The 22,466-nt window shown below is 46.5% G+C and overlaps 1 protein-coding gene across 1 annotated transcript in view; it reads right to left on the bottom strand.

Annotated features, from left to right (window-relative positions):
* The window catches only part of CCDC148 (coiled-coil domain containing 148), a 1,212,845-nt gene that overhangs the window by 143,190 nt on the left and 1,047,189 nt on the right, over nucleotides 1-22,466 (bottom strand). Inside the window, exon 12 of the mRNA XM_078681707.1 lies at nucleotides 17,497-17,615. Coding sequence (XP_078537833.1) covers nucleotides 17,497-17,615 — 119 coding nt within the window. The remainder of the gene's footprint in view (nucleotides 1-17,496; nucleotides 17,616-22,466) is intronic.

Here is a 22,466-nt window from a genome sequence, read left to right as displayed (position 1 = left end):
ATACCGAATCAGTATTTACCGATTCGGTATTTACCGAATCAGTAATTCCCATTCATTCCTATGGGCCTCCAGGCACATAGGAATGAATGGGAATTACCGATTCGGTAAATACTGAATCGGTAGATACAGATTCGTTATTTACCAAATCGGTAATACCGAATATTACCGATTCTGTAAAATGTACCGAATCTTTACCTACATCCCATTTACCGATTCTGAAATACCGAATCGGTAAAATTCGGTATTTTAGAATCGGTAAATGGGAATTATCTACATCTGGCCCTAAGTAACTATTGCAAACTATATTTGTAAATACATTTTTTCTATCTTTATGACATTGGGCGAGGGACACATGTGCTTATGTGCCGCTGGTGGGGGAGTCACGCGCCTCATTAGAGGCTGGGTCCTGGTTCAGGAGCTGGAGGCATTGCCCCCACACCGGGGCAGGGGCCCAGTCACCTTAATGGCACTTATACAAATGGTTCTGTTCAGCACCCGGCCCAGCAGGTTTTGGCATGGATATTAATTGGTGGGTATTGCTGCAGAACCTTAATGCATTGATGGAGAATCCTGAGGGTGTGATTTAGGGCGGGGGAAGGCACTTTTCACTCGCTAGGCTGGCGGGAGAGATAGGCTTATTGCACTGCCCAGTGGGAGGGGAGTGGGTTTGGGTGTTCTGATTGTTTTGTTTATGCAATATGGTTATTGGGGAAGTTCAGGGATTACATGTCCGAACCATATGCAGCGCATAATTCACCCCGATCAGGCGGGGTTTATCCCTAGGCGTAGTACAGCACATAATCTTAGGCGGCTGGCCCACGTGTGGCACGCACCAGTACTTCAACAGGAGTGTGCATTGGCGCTGTAGGATATTGAACAAGAGTTTGATTCTATGGGGTGGGTACATATGTGGGAAGTACTGAGGATAATGGGGGGTGGGGGCACGATTCTTGCAGTGCGTGCAGTTGTTATCCTCGGAGCCCAATGCCAGGATCAGAGTGGGGAGATCAGTATGCCGGGCCTTTAGATTGCAGCGTGGCACTAGGCAGGGCTGCCCATTGCCTCTGTTATTTGCTATGGCAATAGAGCCACTGCCAGCGAGTCTGCGGAGTGAGATCGAGGCATTTGGGATTATATTAGGCGAGACTAATCATGTGGTGTCCAAGTAGCGGACGACACATTAGTGTATGTCCGAGACCCTGCACGGGTGATGACGACTCTGTTGGATGCACTGGAAAAATTTGGGGGTGTGTCAGGACTACGGATCAATGTAGGGAAATATAAACTGGTACCGCTGGGAAGGTTGGCTTCACTCCCAGATGGGGGACTGCCGGAGGTGGGGCTCCCATGGGTGAGGACTGCACCGCGATATCTGGGGATTCAATTGGCGGAGACAGATGAACAATATTTGGCACTCAACATAGATAGAGTGGTAGGGGGATTACGAGGATCGGTGTGCTTCTGGCAGAAGTTGCCTCTATCATTAATGGGGAGGATTGCTCTCATTAAAATGGTTGTCTTACTGAGATGTCTGTACGCGATGCTCTTTCTTTAGGATCCCTGGGCATTTCTTTATTTCATTGGATAGACTACTCACAGACCTACTATGGGGCCCCAGACGTAAACGGGTCACTCTGGCCACTTTGCAGAGAACCTGGTGGAATGGGGGCTTGGAAGTCCTGTGCCTTGAGTTTTACTATGCAGCCTCACAGCAACAGCACGCGGTGCACTGGTTGGACAGGGATGACAATTGGGAGAAGGCCCTGCTGGCGGGGACCTTTGGAACTAAAACACAGCCAGAGCTTCTAATGATGGGAGCACGGGTGCCTCTGGAAAGCCCCTATATAATTCGACATATGGCAGGGATATGGGAGCTGGTAATCAGGATGTACTGACAAGGGCCCCCTATGCCCCAGACATGCCCTTATGCGTCATTAGACCATTCCAACAGATTTCCGCATCTATGTCAGTGCACAAATTGCAGGAGGGGGGTTCCCTGACCATTGGGGACTTATATGAGAATAAACAGTATATTATGCGTGACCAGGTGATAGACTCCTTTGCGTTAGGTCCAGGACAGTTCCTACAGTAGGGGAAGATAGCACAGGTGGCGAGAGAGCTGTGGCCTATGTCCCCCAAGGAACTCCCTTTTCCAGGTTGTTACAGACCCTGATTGCAATGGACTAGGGGAGAAGACTAGTCTCTCATTTGTAACGGGCAATTCGGGATGACGGGGTGGTCGGGGTACTACCAGTCCAAGCGAGGTGGGAGGCACTGACGGAGGGTCCTATCACGGAGAGGTAATGAACACGGATTCATGAAAGGGTCAAGCAGGTGAGCGTGAATACAAGGTTCAAGTTGATTTAGTTTAATTATGTGCACCAGACATACCTGACCCCCAAGATGTTACTCAGGATTTACCCAGAGTGTTCGGGGCAATGTCCCAGATGTGGTGAGACAGAAGCCACCTTCATTCATATGACCACCTGATCCTGCCTAGAGTTTCAAATATACTGGACGGAAGTTCTGAATGCTTTGAGGGGAGTGACCGGGCGGGAAATAGCAGGAGAGATTCGGGCGGTTCTGCTTAATTTGCTGCCCAACCCAAAAACAAACATTTTAGTAGGAAATATGTCCTCTTGGGTTTAGTACTGGCGAAACGCCAGATAGCCATATCATGGTTGAGCCGCCGGTCACCCAGGGCGCCGAAGTGGGTACGGGATATGAAGGAATGGGCAACAGCCGAGGTTACCCGTATGCAGCAGACACAACATGATGAAAAGTAAGAGGATGATCTGCAGACGTGGAGGGTGATGTTGGAGGAGCTGTCAAGTGAGAAGGCGAACAGTGAAGAACGGAAGGAAGCTAGGGGGACTGCACGGATAGCAAGTGGGCCAGAGAGAACTGGGGTAGAGGGAGAGGCCACGTAGCAGGAATAGGTTGGGCAATGGTGGACATGCACTGTAAGGGCAAAGATGGGGATTAGTAACATGAGACGCACACCAGACATGGATAAAAGAGGGGATTGATTTTGTTGAGGGTGGGGCGGGGTTTGGGTATTAATGTTTGCGACATCGGGAGTGCGCAAGCGCTGAGACATCACCCAAGAAGATCCTTGGGGTTAGATTCCGTCAAAGTAGCATCCATGATTATGGGACCCAGTTCCTGAAGGGAGGGACATTACAATTGTATGGAATGTATTTAATTCCCCTACCTGGTGCTCACGGAGCTTCAGGAATCCCAAATTTATGACCACAAGACTTTATATGAGGATCTTGTACGATTGCTTAACATGTCAATAAAGATATATAAAAAAAATGTTTTTATGCAATAGACTGCATTATAAAAATTGCTAAGAAAAAAATAAAACTTGTTTGCAAGAATCACCCATAAAATTTGAATCCCTTGATGATTACACATAATTGGGACAACCTTAAAAAAACTTTGCAATTCAAATCACAATTACCTCCCCCCTGTGCTCTACACCCAGATGATGCAATAGCTAAAACAAAAAACTGGTGAAACCATCCAAGACCATTTCATCCAGGGACCAGGTATTTTGCATCATTATTATATAAAATTTGGAAATATAACTAATCGAATCCTGATGCTACAACTTAGTACGATAGCCAGCAAATATTCCAGGAAACTAGATGTATCAAAGAGTCTTTGCTGTAGGCCACATTCAGGCGTGATCATTCTAAGATGTCACTACAAGCCTTACATTTGTTTGATGCACTCTTAGGGCGAATGGTGTCATTTAACTGTCAATCAACAGCCTCTAAATCCAATAGGGGGAGAATCTATTAACAGCTGTGAAAGGCGGTCAGACATCAATTGCACTGATGAATGCTAGGTACCGCTGAGGTACAAGCTCCAATCTGGGTTACAAAGGTTTATTGAAAAACCTCAATGGTACAATATTGGTATTGCTGGACATTCGGTTTTATCGAATGTTACATAAAATCAGACGATGGGTTAAGCTTGGATGCTTTCAATTAATAACCATGCAATCCGCCTCCAGTTCCTTGGTTGAAAGCCAATTCACCCTACCCTCCCAACAAACAAGATATCATTAAATTCTCCTATATTGAAGTTTGAGGTCTGGGAAAGCCAATGGAAGACCTTATTTTTAAGTTGGAGGGTAGATTCCACAGCGGATGGAGGCAAAGGTGACACATTAGTCAAAACAGCCAAATATGGATGGTAGTCGGAGGAAGATTTAAATGTGATTGATCTGCCTTATCCAAGCTAGTTCTAACTGCTGATTTGTGCTCAAGAGAAGCACACGGGGAAGGGATATAGCCTTACGGCTACAGCGGTCGACGTCGAAGCTGGGGAACCAGGTTCAAGTCTCGGAAATGACGCTCAACATTTTGTGATTCTGGGCAAATCACTTAATTTCCCCATGCCTAACAAAAATGAATGTGTCCTCATGTAACGAAACTGGTGCTATGTAAAGCACTCTGATACCCTATATCTTCGGGTCTAGTTCACGGTATATAAAAGTCTAAAAAAAAAATGTTTAAATCAGGGATCCTTGATTCTCCACTGAGATCAACACCCCCTAATATGAGGATTTAAGGGCTTAGAAAAACTGTCATCACAGCGAGCTGGAGATTTGTCATTGATAGGCCTTGCAGATAAAATCAGTGTATGACTGCCCAAGGTGGCAACAATGTTCATTGACCCTATTGGCACAGCACTAGTAGTAGACATTATCCCCTCATTGCATGCCCCGATTAGCTCTTGGGCAGCAGTTTCTAGATTTTTCACGTTCTCAATCAAGGGGGTTTTTGGAAAAGGTGATGGACAGAGCTTCTGAATGATGCAGAATACTCTTACCAAGTCAAGAGATCATGGTTTTAATCCATCACCGTTTTTTAGCTCACTGCACCATCCCAGCTCAGAACTTGGCTATATGCAAATTAGTCTGTTCCTGTCCCAGTGCATGATGGGAACAGGGCAAACCAAACTACCAAGCCAATTCTTATACTGGGAAGGAAACAAGCTTCCGGGGACCGGTTTCTGGCATCACAGCCTTCTTCGGCCCGGCTTGCTTGAATCCTGATGGTGCAATGAGCAAGGGACTCACGTCTGAGTATACCCTCCCACACATAGTGTGGATAAAACCGATTTTGGAAAAGGTGATGGACAGAGCTTCTGAATGATGCAGAATACTCTTACCAAGTCAAGAGATCATGGTTTTAATCCATCACCGTTTTTGCCCTGTTCCCGGTGATGGATTAAAACCATGATCTATTGACTTGGTAAGAGTATTCTGCATCATTCAGAAACTCTGTCCATCACCACCCCCCTTTTCCAAAATCGGTTTTATCCACACTATGTGTGGGAGGGTATGCTCAGACGTGAGTCCCTTGCTCATTGCACCATCAGGATTCAAGCAAGCCGGGCCGAAGAAGGCTGTGATGCCAGAAACCGGTCCCCGGAAGCTTGTTTCCTTCCCAGTATAAGAATTGGCTTGGTAGTTTGGTTTGCCCTGTTCCCAGCATGCACTGGGACAGGAACAGACTAATTTGCATATAGCCAGGTTCTGAGCTGGGATGGTGCATTGAGCTAAAAAACGGTGATGGATTAAAACCATGATCTATTGACTTGGTAAGAGTATTCTGCATCATTCAGAAACTCTGTCCATCACCACCCCCCTTTTCCAAAATCGGTTTTATCCACACTATGTGTGGGAGGGTATGCTCAGACGTGAGTCCCTTGCTCATTGCACCATCAGGATTCAAGCAAGCCGGGCCGAAGAAGGCTGTGATGCCAGAAACCGGTCCCCGGAAGCTTGTTTCCTTCCCAGTATAAGAATTGGCTTGGTAGTTTGGTTTGCCCTGTTCCCAGCATGCACTGGGACAGGAACAGACTAATTTGCATATAGCCAGGTTCTGAGCTGGGATGGTGCATTGAGCTAAAAAAACGGTGATGGATTAAAACCATGATCTATTGACTTGGTAAGAGTATTCTGCATCATTCAGAAACTCTGTCCATCACCACCCCCCTTTTCCAAAATCGGTTTTATCCACACTATGTGTGGGAGGGTATGCTCAGACGTGAGTCCCTTGCTCATTGCACCATCAGGATTCAAGCAAGCCGGGCCGAAGAAGGCTGTGATGCCAGAAACCGGTCCCCGGAAGCTTGTTTCCTTCCCAGTATAAGAATTGGCTTGGTAGTTTGGTTTGCCCTGTTCCCAGCATGCACTGGGACAGGAACAGACTAATTTGCATATAGCCAGGTTCTGAGCTGGGATGGTGCATTGAGCTAAAAAACGGTGATGGATTAAAACCATGATCTATTGACTTGGTAAGAGTATTCTGCATCATTCAGAAACTCTGTCCATCACCACCCCCCTTTTCCAAAATCGGTTTTATCCACACTATGTGTGGGAGGGTATGCTCAGACGTGAGTCCCTTGCTCATTGCACCATCAGGATTCAAGCAAGCCGGGCCGAAGAAGGCTGTGATGCCAGAAACCGGTCCCCGGAAGCTTGTTTCCTTCCCAGTATAAGAATTGGCTTGGTAGTTTGGTTTGCCCTGTTCCCAGCATGCACTGGGACAGGAACAGACTAATTTGCATATAGCCAGGTTCTGAGCTGGGATGGTGCATTGAGCTAAAAAACGGTGATGGATTAAAACCATGATCTATTGACTTGGTAAGAGTATTCTGCATCATTCAGAAACTCTGTCCATCACCACCCCCCTTTTCCAAAATCGGTTTTATCCACACTATGTGTGGGAGGGTATGCTCAGACGTGAGTCCCTTGCTCATTGCACCATCAGGATTCAAGCAAGCCGGGCCGAAGAAGGCTGTGATGCCAGAAACCGGTCCCCGGAAGCTTGTTTCCTTCCCAGTATAAGAATTGGCTTGGTAGTTTGGTTTGCCCTGTTCCCAGCATGCACTGGGACAGGAACAGACTAATTTGCATATAGCCAGGTTCTGAGCTGGGATGGTGCATTGAGCTAAAAAACGGTGATGGATTAAAACCATGATCTATTGACTTGGTAAGAGTATTCTGCATCATTCAGAAACTCTGTCCATCACCACCCCCCTTTTCCAAAATCGGGTTTATCCACACTATGTGTGGGAGGGTATGCTCAGACGTGAGTCCCTTGCTCATTGCACCATCAGGATTCAAGCAAGCCGGGCCGAAGAAGGCTGTGATGCCAGAAACCGGTCCCCGGAAGCTTGTTTCCTTCCCAGTATAAGAATTGGCTTGGTAGTTTGGTTTGCCCTGTTCCCAGCATGCACTGGGACAGGAACAGACTAATTTGCATATAGCCAGGTTCTGAGCTGGGATGGTGCATTGAGCTAAAAAACGGTGATGGATTAAAACCATGATCTATTGACTTGGTAAGAGTATTCTGCATCATTCAGAAACTCTGTCCATCACCACCCCCCTTTTCCAAAATCAGTTTTATCCACACTATGTGTGGGAGGGTATGCTCAGACGTGAGTCCCTTGCTCATTGCACCATCAGGATTCAAGCAAGCCGGGCCGAAGAAGGCTGTGATGCCAGAAACCGGTCCCCGGAAGCTTGTTTCCTTCCCAGTATAAGAATTGGCTTGGTAGTTTGGTTTGCCCTGTTCCCAGCATGCACTGGGACAGGAACAGACTAATTTGCATATAGCCAGGTTCTGAGCTGGGATGGTGCATTGAGCTAAAAAACGGTGATGGATTAAAACCATGATCTATTGACTTGGTAAGAGTATTCTGCATCATTCAGAAACTCTGTCCATCACCACCCCCCTTTTCCAAAATCGGTTTTATCCACACTATGTGTGGGAGGGTATGCTCAGACGTGAGTCCCTTGCTCATTGCACCATCAGGATTCAAGCAAGCCGGGCCGAAGAAGGCTGTGATGCCAGAAACCGGTCCCCGGAAGCTTGTTTCCTTCCCAGTATAAGAATTGGCTTGGTAGTTTGGGTTGCCCTGTTCCCAGCATGCACTGGGACAGGAACAGACTAATTTGCATATAGCCAGGTTCTGAGCTGGGATGGTGCATTGAGCTAAAAAACGGTGATGGATTAAAACCATGATCTATTGACTTGGTAAGAGTATTCTGCATCATTCAGAAACTCTGTCCATCACCACCCCCCTTTTCCAAAATCGGTTTTATCCACACTATGTGTGGGAGGGTATGCTCAGACGTGAGTCCCTTGCTCATTGCACCATCAGGATTCAAGCAAGCCGGGCCGAAGAAGGCTGTGATGCCAGAAACCGGTCCCCGGAAGCTTGTTTCCTTCCCAGTATAAGAATTGGCTTGGTAGTTTGGTTTGCCCTGTTCCCAGCATGCACTGGGACAGGAACAGACTAATTTGCATATAGCCAGGTTCTGAGCTGGGATGGTGCATTGAGCTAAAAAACGGTGATGGATTAAAACCATGATCTATTGACTTGGTAAGAGTATTCTGCATCATTCAGAAACTCTGTCCATCACCACCCCCCTTTTCCAAACTCAATCAAGGGGGTAGCACAGCCTCAACAATTACTTTAATTTGCTTGAGTACCTGACACCAATTAGGACTGGGATTTCCACTGCCTGATCTCTCAGGAAGTTCAAGTAGCTCAATGGCCGGGGATTATTTCCTAGACAATTAGTTACATGTGTTTTTTGCACTGCAAATGCGCTTTGATTGTCTTTCTCTTTTTGCTGAGAAACTTCCTTCACTGTGAAGTGATAGAATCATTTAAACCTATTCCGATCAGTAGGTAGTCTTGTGCAACAGCCTCCTCAATTGATCCACTACAGGTGGCAAAGAGTTCTCCTGTTACAGGTGGGGGTGAATTAGCTGGAGGTCAAGTGCTTGCATAGGTCCAAAAACAGATACCTTTCAGTGAGGGAAATTTCCTTAGAGGTGACCCCAACTGCTCTGGCAAAGAAAAAGTCCAGCGTAGTAACACGGCACACGCTACTATATTTCTCTTTGTACCTGCCCCCAGGCATCTTTCTTTTTCCCATAACCCCTTAAGGGGTGGATGTATAGATGGTTACCATATTAGACCTCTGCTGTTAGATTATGTGCACACCCAACCAATGAGCCGGTTAAAACAGTAGGTGACTAAAACAGTTGCAACCGATTCCTAAACAATGGAAGATAAAATATTGCTCACCTATAAAGTTGGGGTTCTTAGAACTTAGAACCAAGGGGGCGTGGCCCAGCGCAGGCTTGTCCGGCCGTGGATGGGTGCGGATGGGCTCACTCGTGGCCTAGTTTTCCACTGGAAACTCGTCTGGGCACATCCCAAGCTGCAGGCTGTTCGCACTCAATCTGTAAGCTCTGGCCTGCCTCCTAGAGCAGTGCAGTAGTATGGGCTTGAAAGTCCTACCCAGCCACAATCCCAGCCAAAGTGCGATTTGAGATGTGCTTCAGAGTGCATCCCATGGCCTGGGCTGTTAGCAATTAATATGTAGGAGCACAATATTAGGAGTATGGAGGCTTTTCTTTGGAAGTAGTCAGAACGGAAGATCACTAAATGAAGAAGGGAGGTGTTGTCTATAGGTTTACAAAGGAAAACAGAGTAACCCTTCCCATAATGTATAGGTGCAATCACCAACCAAGATGTAATGATATCAGGTAGAATTGTACATGACTATCAACAGTTTTCTGCAGAGATTTTATTTATTCATTAAATTATTGAAAAAACACATCCTAAACGGCACAGTGTCAGAGAGCTGTCTAGGGAAGAAGGTCACATCCCTCAGCAAGGAACAGTGGCACCCAAAACAAAGAGGCATTCTGTAGTGCTGTGTCTTATAGGCAAAGAGGAAGCAAGATGGGGGAAGGGAGGCTGGGGCAGGCTGCAATCAAGGTTCTTCAGATCAATTTAAATCTAGTGGAAACTAAGTGACATCGCAGCCTTTGGCCCAAGAAGCCTTTTACCAGCGTGGCAACCTGCCCATTTGCTGGTCTCAGTGGTAGATGTGAGATGAAACAGTAGAAAGTCACTCTGGGGCTGGTTGTTTCGTTCCATAGCCCATGCGAATGAGTGGTCAGGAATCCTTCTAAGCAATGTGACAGCCTTGTCAATGTTCATCACAGGGGAAGATGCATGGCCCGATTTGCCGTAAAGGGCATCAGGCGTTTCCCCGGAAGGCTGGAAGGGTGGTGGCCGCTTTTGCAGTGGTGGGGGCTGGTTTTGTTACTGGGGCCGGTTTTGCAGTGGTGGGAGCTGGTTTTGTTACTGGGGGGCCGGTTTTGCAGAGGCTGCAATACCAGCCCCCAGTACAAAAAACAGCAGTGCTTCACACTTGCAGACCCCCACCGCCCCCAGGGCTGGTCCGGCAGAAATTGCAAGTGCTGTTGTGCGTTCCTAGTCCGGCCCTGGGAAGATTTGAGGGGAAACAAATTAAAGGCAGTATGGCACTCATATTCCTGGTCACTACTACATGTTAGCAAGTGGCCAGGAGCCCTCTTTAGGTGTGTAGTTCGCCAAGACCTTTTGATTTAACTAAAATTATGTGTATAAAATACTTATAAGGGCTTGCAGCCAGCCCTCTTCTCCCATTGATCTGATATTGCAACTTTCCCATTTGTCATCTGCCCACAATAGCATACACACAGCATGAGGCAATGGATCAACCTCCTTCAGCCATTGGCTTCCTTCAGTATGACTGCATTCTGGCCTTTGACAAGAAGCACCACCATTCACAAAGCAGTTCCTTTCAATGCCAGGGACTGCAATGATGATGTGAACTTTCTGAGACCAATAAAAAATTATTTTTGTGAATATTTTGTTTTTAGATTAACGAGGGCAGTTTTTCCAACAATCAAGGTTTACAAAACCCCGTGGCGTTACATATCAAGCATTGTCAACGCAATAGGCTGGCATCCAACATCAAATCCATCTGCTTTGCCAATGCTTGTTATCACTGATCAAAGTGACAACCTGGGCAATGTTATTTACATGGACGGAAGTTGGAGAAACCCAAAAAAGGCAGCATGAGACTCGTAGTACTCCTGTCCCTTAACACATGGAGAGCCTGGTCACGGGAGTTCACAGGAGTAAGTGCGACGACAGACAGCAGAGAGGCAACCTTGGAATGGTAGCTCCCTTGTTCAGCTGTTAAAAAAATCCCCATTGTATTTTAAAGTGGCGCACTTCTATTGTCAGACAAATGTGCGCCGAGTTAGCAGGATATTTCACTAAGAAACAACATGAAGAGTTAGCAGGATATTTCACTAAGAAACAACATGAATAATGTCCCAATATTACTGCAACCGATGTTTCATTCGGTGTGAAAAAAAAAATTGCAAACGTTTCTGTGAACTTGCTGGGAAATAATGGAAATGCTACAAAAACGTCTACAAAATGTCCGAAAGGGATACGTGCATCCAAGTAATGTAAGCCGTTTATCCAGAGGCACAGGAATATAAATAAGGGAAATAAATATCACAGAAGCACACACTGCAAGGCTACTGTGGCGAAACTAGGGCACGAGCCTGCAACATCTGGTTATGCAAAGCCCAAAGCTTCTAAATCCTCCTGGAAAAGTCAATCTAGCCATTACGTCATATTGTTCTTCCCGCGATAATACTAATTAGAATTGGGTAGCCACATTCTAACATTTCTGTGGAGTAATTCGACATCTGCCTATTGAATTTTGTAACTGGAACGCATTAAAATCAGAAATAAAATTGTATGTCAATTAACGTTTTAGCAAGGAATTACAGATTGGATACATTGCAATTATTCCTGGCGTTTGGGATTTACACCGAAAAATACCAGCTCATCCCTTGCATTTGCTGTAATCACCTCTGGAAAAAGTTCTCAAATTAGGAGGGGGATATGTGGAACATAATGTATAGATTGTTGAATTTTATTTTTTTATATAGTACACACTCGATCCAAAGGTATTACAGCTCTTTACTTGAGTAACACTTACATTACACAAGGTATATTTTATTTAGGCACGAGGAAATTAGATTTTGGTCTACTCAAATTAAAATATGCCGTAATAAGCACACAATATTGCTACTCAACCATAACAGGGGCGGCTCTAGGCTCATGGTGGCCCTGTGCAGGGAGGGTAGGTGGGGGCCCGGGAAGAGGGGGTCCGGGCAGGGCGGAGCTCAGGAAGGTGTTTTAATAATTGCTCGTGCTGATACACTTTTCCTGTTGTCTCACAAGTGACTGTCGGGCCGGGGCTCAGCACTGCAGCAACTGGCAAGGCTCATGCAGATGACGGACGGTAAAGGACATGATGGGTGCTGCTACTAGCGGGTGATTGTAGGGATTTGTACAGGTGCTTGATGTCTGCCAGTGCCACGCTTTTCCTCCCCCCCTTTGCCGAAACACCATACCTCACGGCAGGGCCGGTCCTAGGCCTTCTGAGGCCCCGGGCGAAAGGGAAGATGCGAGGCCCCCCTAGATGCATATTGCGTCACAAGAAGTGACATCACAGAAAGCAACATCGCAGTACTATTGATCTTATTTGGCATCACTGAAGCTAACTAATGTGGATATCAGTAACATGGACAAAAAGTAGAGGGGATTGAAAACAGGTGAGCAAATATCAATTTATTATAAAAAGTAGATAAAATTAAATATTGCAATCAAACAAGGTTGAGAGAATGAACACAATGCTTGTTGCAAAATGCAGTGAGGTCACAAACTCCAAACCAGATCGCTTGTAACCACAAAAATGCTTTGAACATCTGGCCCATGGCTCTTCTAGCTGACAAGTTAAAACTTTTTGATTCTGCTGGTTTTAGTTTGAAAGTGAAAATTACATAGATTGGTCCAAAGATCGCCGACCTTGCACCAGGAAGCCCAGCACCTACAACAGTGATGACTCAGGATCAGGCACGTTGCCCATTGGGCTCAAAGGGCTTCAGCATCTTTTTAATTGAGATTTTTCAAACAAAAAGTACAGGCACCGTATAGAAGAAAGAGGAGCAATCGCATAGTGGGGTATGAGGACTGTGAGACGGAACAGCATGCTTTGCTATCAAGTTGTAGAGTCAAGGTAAATGTAAATGTAAATCTACCATCATGACGTAACATAACATAGTAACATTTAATCTTAGTATCCTAGGTCATAGGTGCTTGAGATGAGTAAGGAGCTATAAGAGGACTGGCGAGTGTTGAAGCGCAGAGAATTCTAGAGGAGGCCACCTCACCTACCGGTAGTGAACAGCAATGTAGAGCAGACTTTTTGTGCAGTGGCGAGCGTTACTATTACGTAATCTTTAAGGGTGTGTAATATACCGACCTTGGAAGGTTAAAAGTGTTAGCTTGCCTAGGCACGATTTACGTGTAGGAACCGCAGGTCAGGAGTGAGCATCTGATTTACTGATACATCTTGCCAGTAACGCATAAAGAGCATCTTCTGGTCTATGCCGAACTTCAGGACTAGAGGATAAAATGCGTTTTGAAGCAATATGGTTGAGATGTGATAGCATGGCCATCGAAATGATCACTGCAAGAAGTCACTCAGCACCACTCAGCACCACCACAGAATCACTCAGCGCCACCCCAGCATCACTCAGCACCACCACATTATCACTCAGCACCACCACATTATCACTCAGCACCACCACAGCACCACCCAGCACCACCACAGCATCACTCAGCACCACCACAGCACCACTCAGCGCCACCCCAGCATCACTCAGCACCACCACAGCATCACTCAGCGCCACCCCAGTATCACTCAGCGTCACCACATTATCACTCAGCACCACCACAGCACCACTCAGCACCACCACAGCACCACTCAGCACCACCACAGCACCACTCAGCACCACCACAGCATCACTCAGCACCACCACAGCATCACTCAGCAACACCACAGCATCACTCAGCACCACCACTGAATCACTCAGCACCACCACAGATTCACTCTGGAACACTACAGCATCACTCTGGAACACCACAGCATCACTATGCGCTACCACAGCATCACTCAGGGCCTCCACAGCATCACTCAGGGCCTCCACAGCATCACTCAGGGCCTCCACAGCATCACTCAGGGCCTCCACAGCATCACTCAGGGCCTCAACAGCATCACTCAGGGCCTCAACAGCATCACTCAGGGCCTCAACAGCATCACTCAGGGCCTCAACAGCATCACTCAGGGCCTCAACAGCATCACTCAGTGCCTCCACAGCATCACTCAGCGCCTCCACAGCATCACTCAGCGCCTCCACAGCATCACTCCGCGCCTCCACAGCATCACTCCGCGCCTCCACAGCATCACTCCGCGCCTCCACAGCATCACTCAGCGCCTCCACAGCATCACTCAGCGCCTCCACAGCATCACTCAACGCCTCCACACCATCACTCAACGCCTCCACACCATCACTCACGGCCTCCACAGCATCACTCAGCGCCTCCACAGCATCACTCAACGCCTCCACACCATCACTCAACGCCTCCACACCATCACTCACGGCCTCCACAGCATCACTCAGGGCCACCACAGCATCACTCAGGGGCACCACAACATCACTATGCGCTACCATAGCATCACTGAAAGCCACAGCATCACTCGTCGCCACCACAACATCACTCCGCGCCATCACAGCATCAATCTGTGCAACCATTCAACAACAACTGGTTCAAATATATTCTCTCAATGTTTCAAGCTTTATTACAAATGTCACAAAACGATGTTAATATTTCACTTCTGTTCTTGGATTTTCTTCACAATAAAATACACTGAACATAATCTTCACAAAAGTTCTTTACAAAAGTTTAAGCTATTGTCATTATAAATTACAATCACTTTTATTTAAGTATTAATTAATTAAAAAAATTAAAAGCCATTGTTATTTGTAATATCAATACATCTAAGTCACGTAAATACAAAATATGTTGCATTACAAATGCTATAGGAGTCACATTTGCGAAAGTTATAACTGTTGGCATTGTAAATGACAAATCTATTAATTTAGCTATTTTCAAAACCAACACATAAATAATAAAATTGTCATTTACAAGACCAATAGCTCAAACTTTCCTAATGCGAGACCTTTTGCATTGCAAATGCTTGTTTAAAAGGTCCACCATACATTTAACCGGCAAGGTGCTGTTCTACTAGTAATTTATGAACGTGGTTTCCACTGCAATTGATTTTGCTTCACTTACTTTTTCACGTCTCTGCTTCCTGCCCAATAGCCACCGATGGCTACAATGCCCACATTACAAAGATAACAATTTTGTAGTCCAGGACAGGCTCATTGGAGGCATACATTGCCACCTTCACTGACTTGCTGAATATATCACCAATATATGAATGAGTCCTGCTGAAGGCTACAAGGCCCAGGGAAGGGGGCCCCCACACCATGACCTTCCAGCTTGATCCAGTGCTATGAGGCCCTGGGAGGGGGCCCCCCTCCCCTGGGCCTTCAAACCGTAACAAGGCACTTCCCAAGACACTGCAGAGAGCTCACCAGAGAGCAAAAAAAAAAAAAATACGTCAGCTGAAGGGGTGTGCTTCAATTGTAGCTGTACCTAGCTTAGATGGCAACAGTAAATATATTTTCGATTTGTATGTAATACTGCCCCCCTGTGTCAGATCAGTACAAGTCAAATATTGCTTCTGCATAAATGAAATGCGTTTAATTTATCGAGCTGTTCAATTAAGATAGGAGACACTGCCCTACCAAGATTCGAAGTATAACAAAAGCCAGTTGATCTGGCTGCTCCCTCCTCCCCTTACCCACCTTCTCTTACCTGTGTCCGGCTGGTGCTCGAAAGAAACAAAGGGTCCTCTGTTGCCTGGATACAAAATGCCCAAACAGAGCCGAGAATGGCCGGTGCTTAACCGAGGCGCTGCGGGGGCCCTGTAGTGAGCTGTGAAAGTGTGACCTTTCACAGGGGCGCGAGGCCCCCTGTGTTTTGCTGAGCGCGAGGCCCTGGGCGGCTGCCCACACTGCCCATGCCTAGCGCCGGCCCTGCCTCACGGGGCAAAGCTGTAGGTCACTCTTACCCTCGACTGGCACAATCATGGCCTGCATGAGCGACTTGCAAGGAGCGCTGCCTTTGCTTTTGCGCTGCCGCTGTCCAGCATCTTGTGCAGTCTCTCAGCAGGCGCCCATCATTCTTTTGCTCACCATGCCACCCTGGTTTAGACTTGGCCATCCCTCATCAGCCTGGACAGCTTGAGGGGGCAGAGTGTGTGCTGTACACGTGTGTGAAGGGACAGAGAGTGTGGCTGTCCATCAATTGTTCTCTTTGCATTTGTAACCTTGTTGTAAAGGCTGGTGGTTTTAAAGACTGCGTGGTAAATGAGGTCTCCCCCCTCACTGCCTCTGCCCGCTCACCCACTGGGTGCAATCTCACTCGGTGCCTAAAGATGGCTGAAAAGGGGAGAGGGTGTCCGTGAGACGGCCGAGGCCAGAAAAGCGTTACTAGAAATTCTTCCCAAGAGGCTGGATCTGTGCATTTCATGCCATGGCTTACATACAATATAAGACCTGAAGTCCTGTTCCTCGACGCACGCAGGCCCCCTGCAGAGCAGCAGAGTTTTGTGCCAGTGCATCCAGACATCACACAATCACTCCCCCCTTCACAACACTGCCTTGTGCACTCTCGCTGTGTGTGACACCGTCCCCTTCATCACTCTGCTCTCTTGTGCACGTCACGCGTGCGCCACGACCGACCTCTTCATGCCTTCTCCCTCCTCACCTGTAAATAAAGCATTTTATTTTCGTTTGCTCTACCTCCTTCTCTAACGTTCCTTTAGAATTACATTTAAATGTATATACGCAACCATCGCTCAGCACGCTCTGCCGAGAGGCCAAGGATTGCATGAGCAAGTCGTCTGAGACTGTACACCTGTGTCCCACTGGCAGGCATGGTGAGACACTCGCTCTGCCTTCAGCCAGCCCAGAGCTCTCAGTCGTGGCCCTTTATAAACCCACTCATCCCACACCCACCCAGAACCAGAGCTTCCCCAGGGACCTAGCGGAGACTCAGTTCAGAGTGCATCCTACAAGAGTCATATGTGGCACGGACACAGCTACAGAAACACACCATGTAGGAAAAACAAAGGCTCTCATGGATTACAATATCAAATAAAACGTGATATGAATTCCGGCGCCCCTGACACGTTTTGAAGAGTTTTACAGTCATTCTTGTGAAGACGATCGGTGGTTTTATCCGTAAACTTAGTTTAAGACAATAATAAAGTTATTATTTATTGACTGCTGGGTCTGAGTGAGCTCTGGCAGGACTCACTGTCAGGGCTTTGGAACTGTTAGTAAAAGTGGAAGCCGAGGTCGGAGGCCGCCAAATCCTGCCAGGGGCCGCCACAAATATGTATGATTCATGTATCCGATCCTTGTCGTGGCGGCCCCTGGGGTTTGGCGGCCCTGTGCAGGTGCACACCTTGCACATGCCTAAGGCCGGTCCTGACCATAACAACGACAGATGATGACAAACAGTAAAAAAAAAAAATGGTCGGAAATTCTGATCCAATTCTTCTTCGCTTTGACTCCACAAAGCGGCTTGACACTGTTGGACGTTGGTGCCTACCTTTCTCTGTCTTGTATTGCTTGTTGCTCCATCAATGTCTTCAACTCATCAAGACGCTGCAGATCTTTCCTTTCCTGTGCTTCCCTGGCTCGCTGCTTTTTCAAATAGTACTTCTGAATCTGAAAGGCGGAATTATTGTTTATAAAAATTCAAACAACAGAATTGTAAAAAAAAAGGATTATTTATTCGAGGGCTACTACCATTACAATGAAAGGAAGCAAAACAAATTGGCCCTCATTCTGAGGAGTGGGGAAAGAGCAATGTGGTATTCCCACATCCACAATTATCGATACTGAGTCAATGCCTGGGGTATTGATTATTCTGGGCAGCAGGAAGGTTGTGGGATTCGAACTTGGACCTTAAGGGTGCTCTGAGAAATGGGGAAGTAGAATTACCACAGGAATCATGTTATAGCTTCAGCAGTAATGCCCCACTTTTTGATCCTTTCGCACCTGGAGATTTCACTGGTATTTAATGGCAAAAATATCCACACGGAGAGGGGGATGATTAAAATCAGGTATGCTGTGTTTTTGCATCTCCTCTAACTACCATTTCAGCCAGAAACACAGTTTCAAGTCCGAATCAGGAAATGGAGGCCCTCAAAGAATAAAGTTCTAGAACTGATTAAGCAATTGCTGTAAGTTCCCCCCCCCCAAAGTTCTATTTTGTAAATACATGTATTGGTTTATTTTACGTTTTTATGCAACACAGCTCTATCAAATAGTTTCTAGTGTGCTTCAAGCGCAAACAAGATTTGAGTCATACTCTAGTTTACAAAACATGAATCGTATGACAGACTGTAGGTAGACATCTATCAGCCTTCGAGCAATACATTAGGGAAACAATTCTAAAAGCTATTTGCTCATGTACGTGACTCTTAGATGGGCTCATAACATCACATACCATAACACCATCATTTGTAAGTCACAAAAGGCACATTTGCACTCACACACAAAATGGGACCACGGTTGCATAATTTTAGGTGTGAGTAAATCTCTTCATAGGGAAAGGTTCGGGGCTTTTCAGGACGAGGAAAACTTCAAAAGAGGGGTTTACACCTACAGCTTGCTGTTTGTGGCAAGTCATACACCCTTTGCAGGTTGCTTTTGACTCTAAAAACAAATTCAAATTTACTCGTTTCAATGACTGAAGTAAATCCATGTCCATGGCAAGAAAGGAAAGGCAATTCTTTCAAAATGGATGCGGGTGTGATGAGAAGGGGTTTTGCCAATAGGTAAAAATGGTTTCCTAATGCAGTGACATAAGAAAAATGTATTATTGCAAGGGACTTTACTCCTGTGGGCAAGGTGTACTTCTCCTCAGGGTGCTGCAGTCCAGGGCCTGTGGCCAGGCCATCTATATCCTCCTCCAAGCCCACCTCCCCATACTCAGGGTCATACTCCTCTAGCTCCTCTGAGGTGGCTTGCATCCTCCTGACTTCCTCAACGGCTCGGTGGGCTTACTGGAGGCTCACCTTGGTGGCCCTTCCTTCCCCCATACAGCACTCTCTCTTTGCAGAGCCTCCGCAAATCTACCTTCCTGTGGCTGTCAATTTTGCTCCACTCCATCTCCGTTGTAGCAAAAAGAATGTGAGGCAAGACTTAAATTTGGAAAAAAGGAAAAGATGGCCAAATCAGAAACTAAGGAGAACTTAGAAAACTATCAAGTTTGATTCCAAAGTATTTATATGTGATTTTTAGTTATAGACAACATCACTGAGTAACAATGCACAAACAGAAGTACTGGATCCTACCAATGAACACGAATGTAAGAAATTGGGTTATTGGTTGAGGGGGATCAAAACCCTACCCAAGCAACAACCACAATCCTTGTCAGGGTGAACCCAAAAATAACTAAACTTACCTGTGTACAAAAGCAGTCAAGCGTAACTAGGGGCATAGGGATGTGGTTATGTAGCACACAACAGTAAAAACGTGAAAAAACAACACAAAAAAATAGAGCACATTTCAATAAATGAAATAACATCAAAACAAATGAAATCAAATCTGTACAAAGTTATGAGTTTTTTAAGTTTTTAGTGACATCTAACACGTAGAAAAAGACCAAAGCGCCAACTAGGTGAACTGTTCACGCAAGGCCGGGACAAAGTACAAAAAAAAGGCTGACCATGATGGCGAGTGGGTCGGATTGAAGGGGTGGATTGGGTCCGGTCTCAGCTTACCGTCGGACGTAGAAAATGTCTTGATGAAAAGTCCAGCAGAAGGTGGAGTTCAGCGGGGCACGCAACAGGCTAATTCCGAGGAGGAGAAGTCATCATCGCCGGGGAGTCGCAAGATAAACTCTCATTCAACGCGTGGACGATGGAGGGAAGATCTAGATTTCCAGACCGGGGAGGTTGTTGGCATCGATAGGGAGTTGGTCGCTGTCGAGCCCAATGAAGTTTTATACCTTCATACTTAGACAACTTTTTGGAAGTCAAAAACCTCCAGTGGGACGAAGCTGCAGGCTGCAGCTGAAGAGGGTGCCACGAGGCTGGATCCCATCACTGTGAGGTCCCACTGACCAGCATTTTCTGCTGCGGAGAAGGGCGTAGTTGGAGCTACTGCAAAGTCAGGCTGACTAGCAATGCACCTTGGGCGGATCGGCTGGCAGGTGGTTCCCAGTCTACTGTCGACTCTTCAGGATGTTTTTGGTCGAGCCCAGTCGGACAACACATTAGTAGTCGTTAGGTTTTCAGGGGACGCCTCTAAGGGGCCCTCTGCATGCATTCATTAATAAGTCCAGCACTGATATCAGTGTGGTTTTAATAAGATGAGGTGTTTGGTACCAAACACCTTGGGGTTCAGTGAAGCCACCATGTAGCTGGGGAACTCATAATAACGAGTGTCCAGCACATGTACTTGTTATGGCGTCTCTTTGTACTGGTAATATCATGGGGTGAACTTAGATATCATCGGGGCATATTCACTCTCGCAGATATGCCCTCGCATTGTTATAGTGCACCCTGCCTTCGGGCTGTAAGGCCTGCCGTTGGGGTAACTTACCTATACCACATGTAGTACTGGCAGCCATGGCACAAAGATATCTGTGCCATGTCGACTCTTCAGTTTTCTCTGCACCAAGACAGGCTGCAATGGCAGTTTGCATAAGCTTGGTGAGGGGTACCTTAGGGTGGCACTATTCGGGCAGCAACCCTAATGGATCCTCTTGAGGACCAATGCCCTAAGTACCAGGGGTATCATGTACTAGGGACTTACAAGGATCCCAATTGCCAATTGTGGATCAATTGTACAGTTTAGGGAAAGAACACTTGTGCTGGGGACCTGATTTTCAGGATCCCAGCACACTTTCAGTTAAAGGTGCACCAGATACCAAGAAAAAAGTGGGTGGGTACTGCAACAAGATCCCAGTTTCCTACACTGGTGATTGATTCTCTTAAGACAGCTAAGGCCCCAGGGGGAGATGGATTGTCAGAAGAACTATACAAGGCTTTCCCCAGGACACTGGCCGATAGGTTATTGCCTTTCTATTTGGAGGCCATTGTGCCAGGGATTTTTCCGAGCTCCATGTGAGAGGCCATAGTCGTCCTGGTACCAAAGACGGGGAAAGACCCACACAATGAGGCTTCCTCTCTATGTTAAATGTGGATAAAAAAATACCCAGCCAAATTCAGGCGGTGCATGTGCTTCATTATCTCCTGAAACTGGTATATACTGACCACTCAGGGTACATCCCACGTAGGAATACCTTGTGTAACCTCCAGCGGCTTGCTCATGTCCTCCATGTCCCTGATTTAGACCTTGATCAATATGCCATGGTCTTTCTATCTATTTATTCATTTTCAGAGTTTTATAAAGTGCGAACATGACCCATCAGGGTATCTGAGTTCTGTACATATAGCTACCAAGTCAAACATACAAGAAAATGCAATACAAGAGGGCAAATGCAGGGAGCAATGCAAATACAAACACAGATGACAATATACCAGAACTGCTACGTGAATCCAAGATCCCGAGGAGGATTCGGAGTTTCTTGAGGAGCAAAATGCGCCTCAAGTTTCTTTGCCAGGTAGACAGGTGTGTTGTGGTGAATGGCCTTGTGTGTCATGCAAGCTATCTTTAACTGGAGTCTAGCGACAAATGGGAGCCATTTTTAGATGGTTGAAGTCAGAAGTAATGTTGTCGAATCTGCTGGATCCTTTAAGGAGCCTAGCAGCTGAGTAGGCCCTTAGTAGAGCCAGTTTTGGTAAGCCAGATGGAGTAGCTCTCCCATAATCTAATCGTGAGATGACTAGGGGTTGGACTGCTGTCTGAGGTATGCCAGAGGCAAGAAAGGTTTGATTTTCCTAAGTATGTTTAGGTGGCAGTTAGCTTCTCTGGTGGTGGCACTGATATGCTTTTGCATATTCAGGTGTTTTTCCAACATTATACCTAGTGATCTAGTGGAATCGATCACATGTGGTGCACAGTTCTAGATATAGAGCAGGCTTTTGGCTCTGTGTGCTGGAGGTATCTTTGGCAAGTATAACCCGATTTGTCGCCTACGTCAAACTGTTATACATGAAACTATGTCTCTGATGAGTTTTTATTGCAGAGAGGGACGCAACAGGGTTACCCACTTTCCCGCCGTTCTGATTGCCTTAGCAACGCAGCCCGCAGCGTGCAGACTGCATCAAGTACTGCATGGGTGCGGAATCCAGGTGGGTCAGACGGTGCATGTTGTGTCCTTATATGGAGATGATGGCTGATATGATATACTAGTGACAGTTGGCGCTTAGGTCCAGATCTTCATGGATATAATGAGGGAAATCGGAGAGTTGTTGGGCCTCTATGTCAACTGGTCAAATTCTGTACTGTTCCCAATAGGCCAGCTAAAAGGAGTAGATAGCGAGTTATAACTAAGTCTGGGCAGTGATCTCCTCTCCACTCACAGAGTTTGCAGAGTTTTCCGCACTCCGCGTTACACAGAGCTCGTCGAGGTTTTCCCTTGCTCACGTTCAACAACGTCAA

This window comes from Lissotriton helveticus, chromosome 3_1 (genome assembly GCF_964261635.1).
Source record: "Lissotriton helveticus chromosome 3_1, aLisHel1.1, whole genome shotgun sequence".
Lineage (NCBI taxonomy): Eukaryota > Metazoa > Chordata > Amphibia > Caudata > Salamandridae > Lissotriton > Lissotriton helveticus.
Note: the sequence above shows the minus strand (reverse complement) of the source record. Positions and strands in the feature narration are given on the sequence as shown.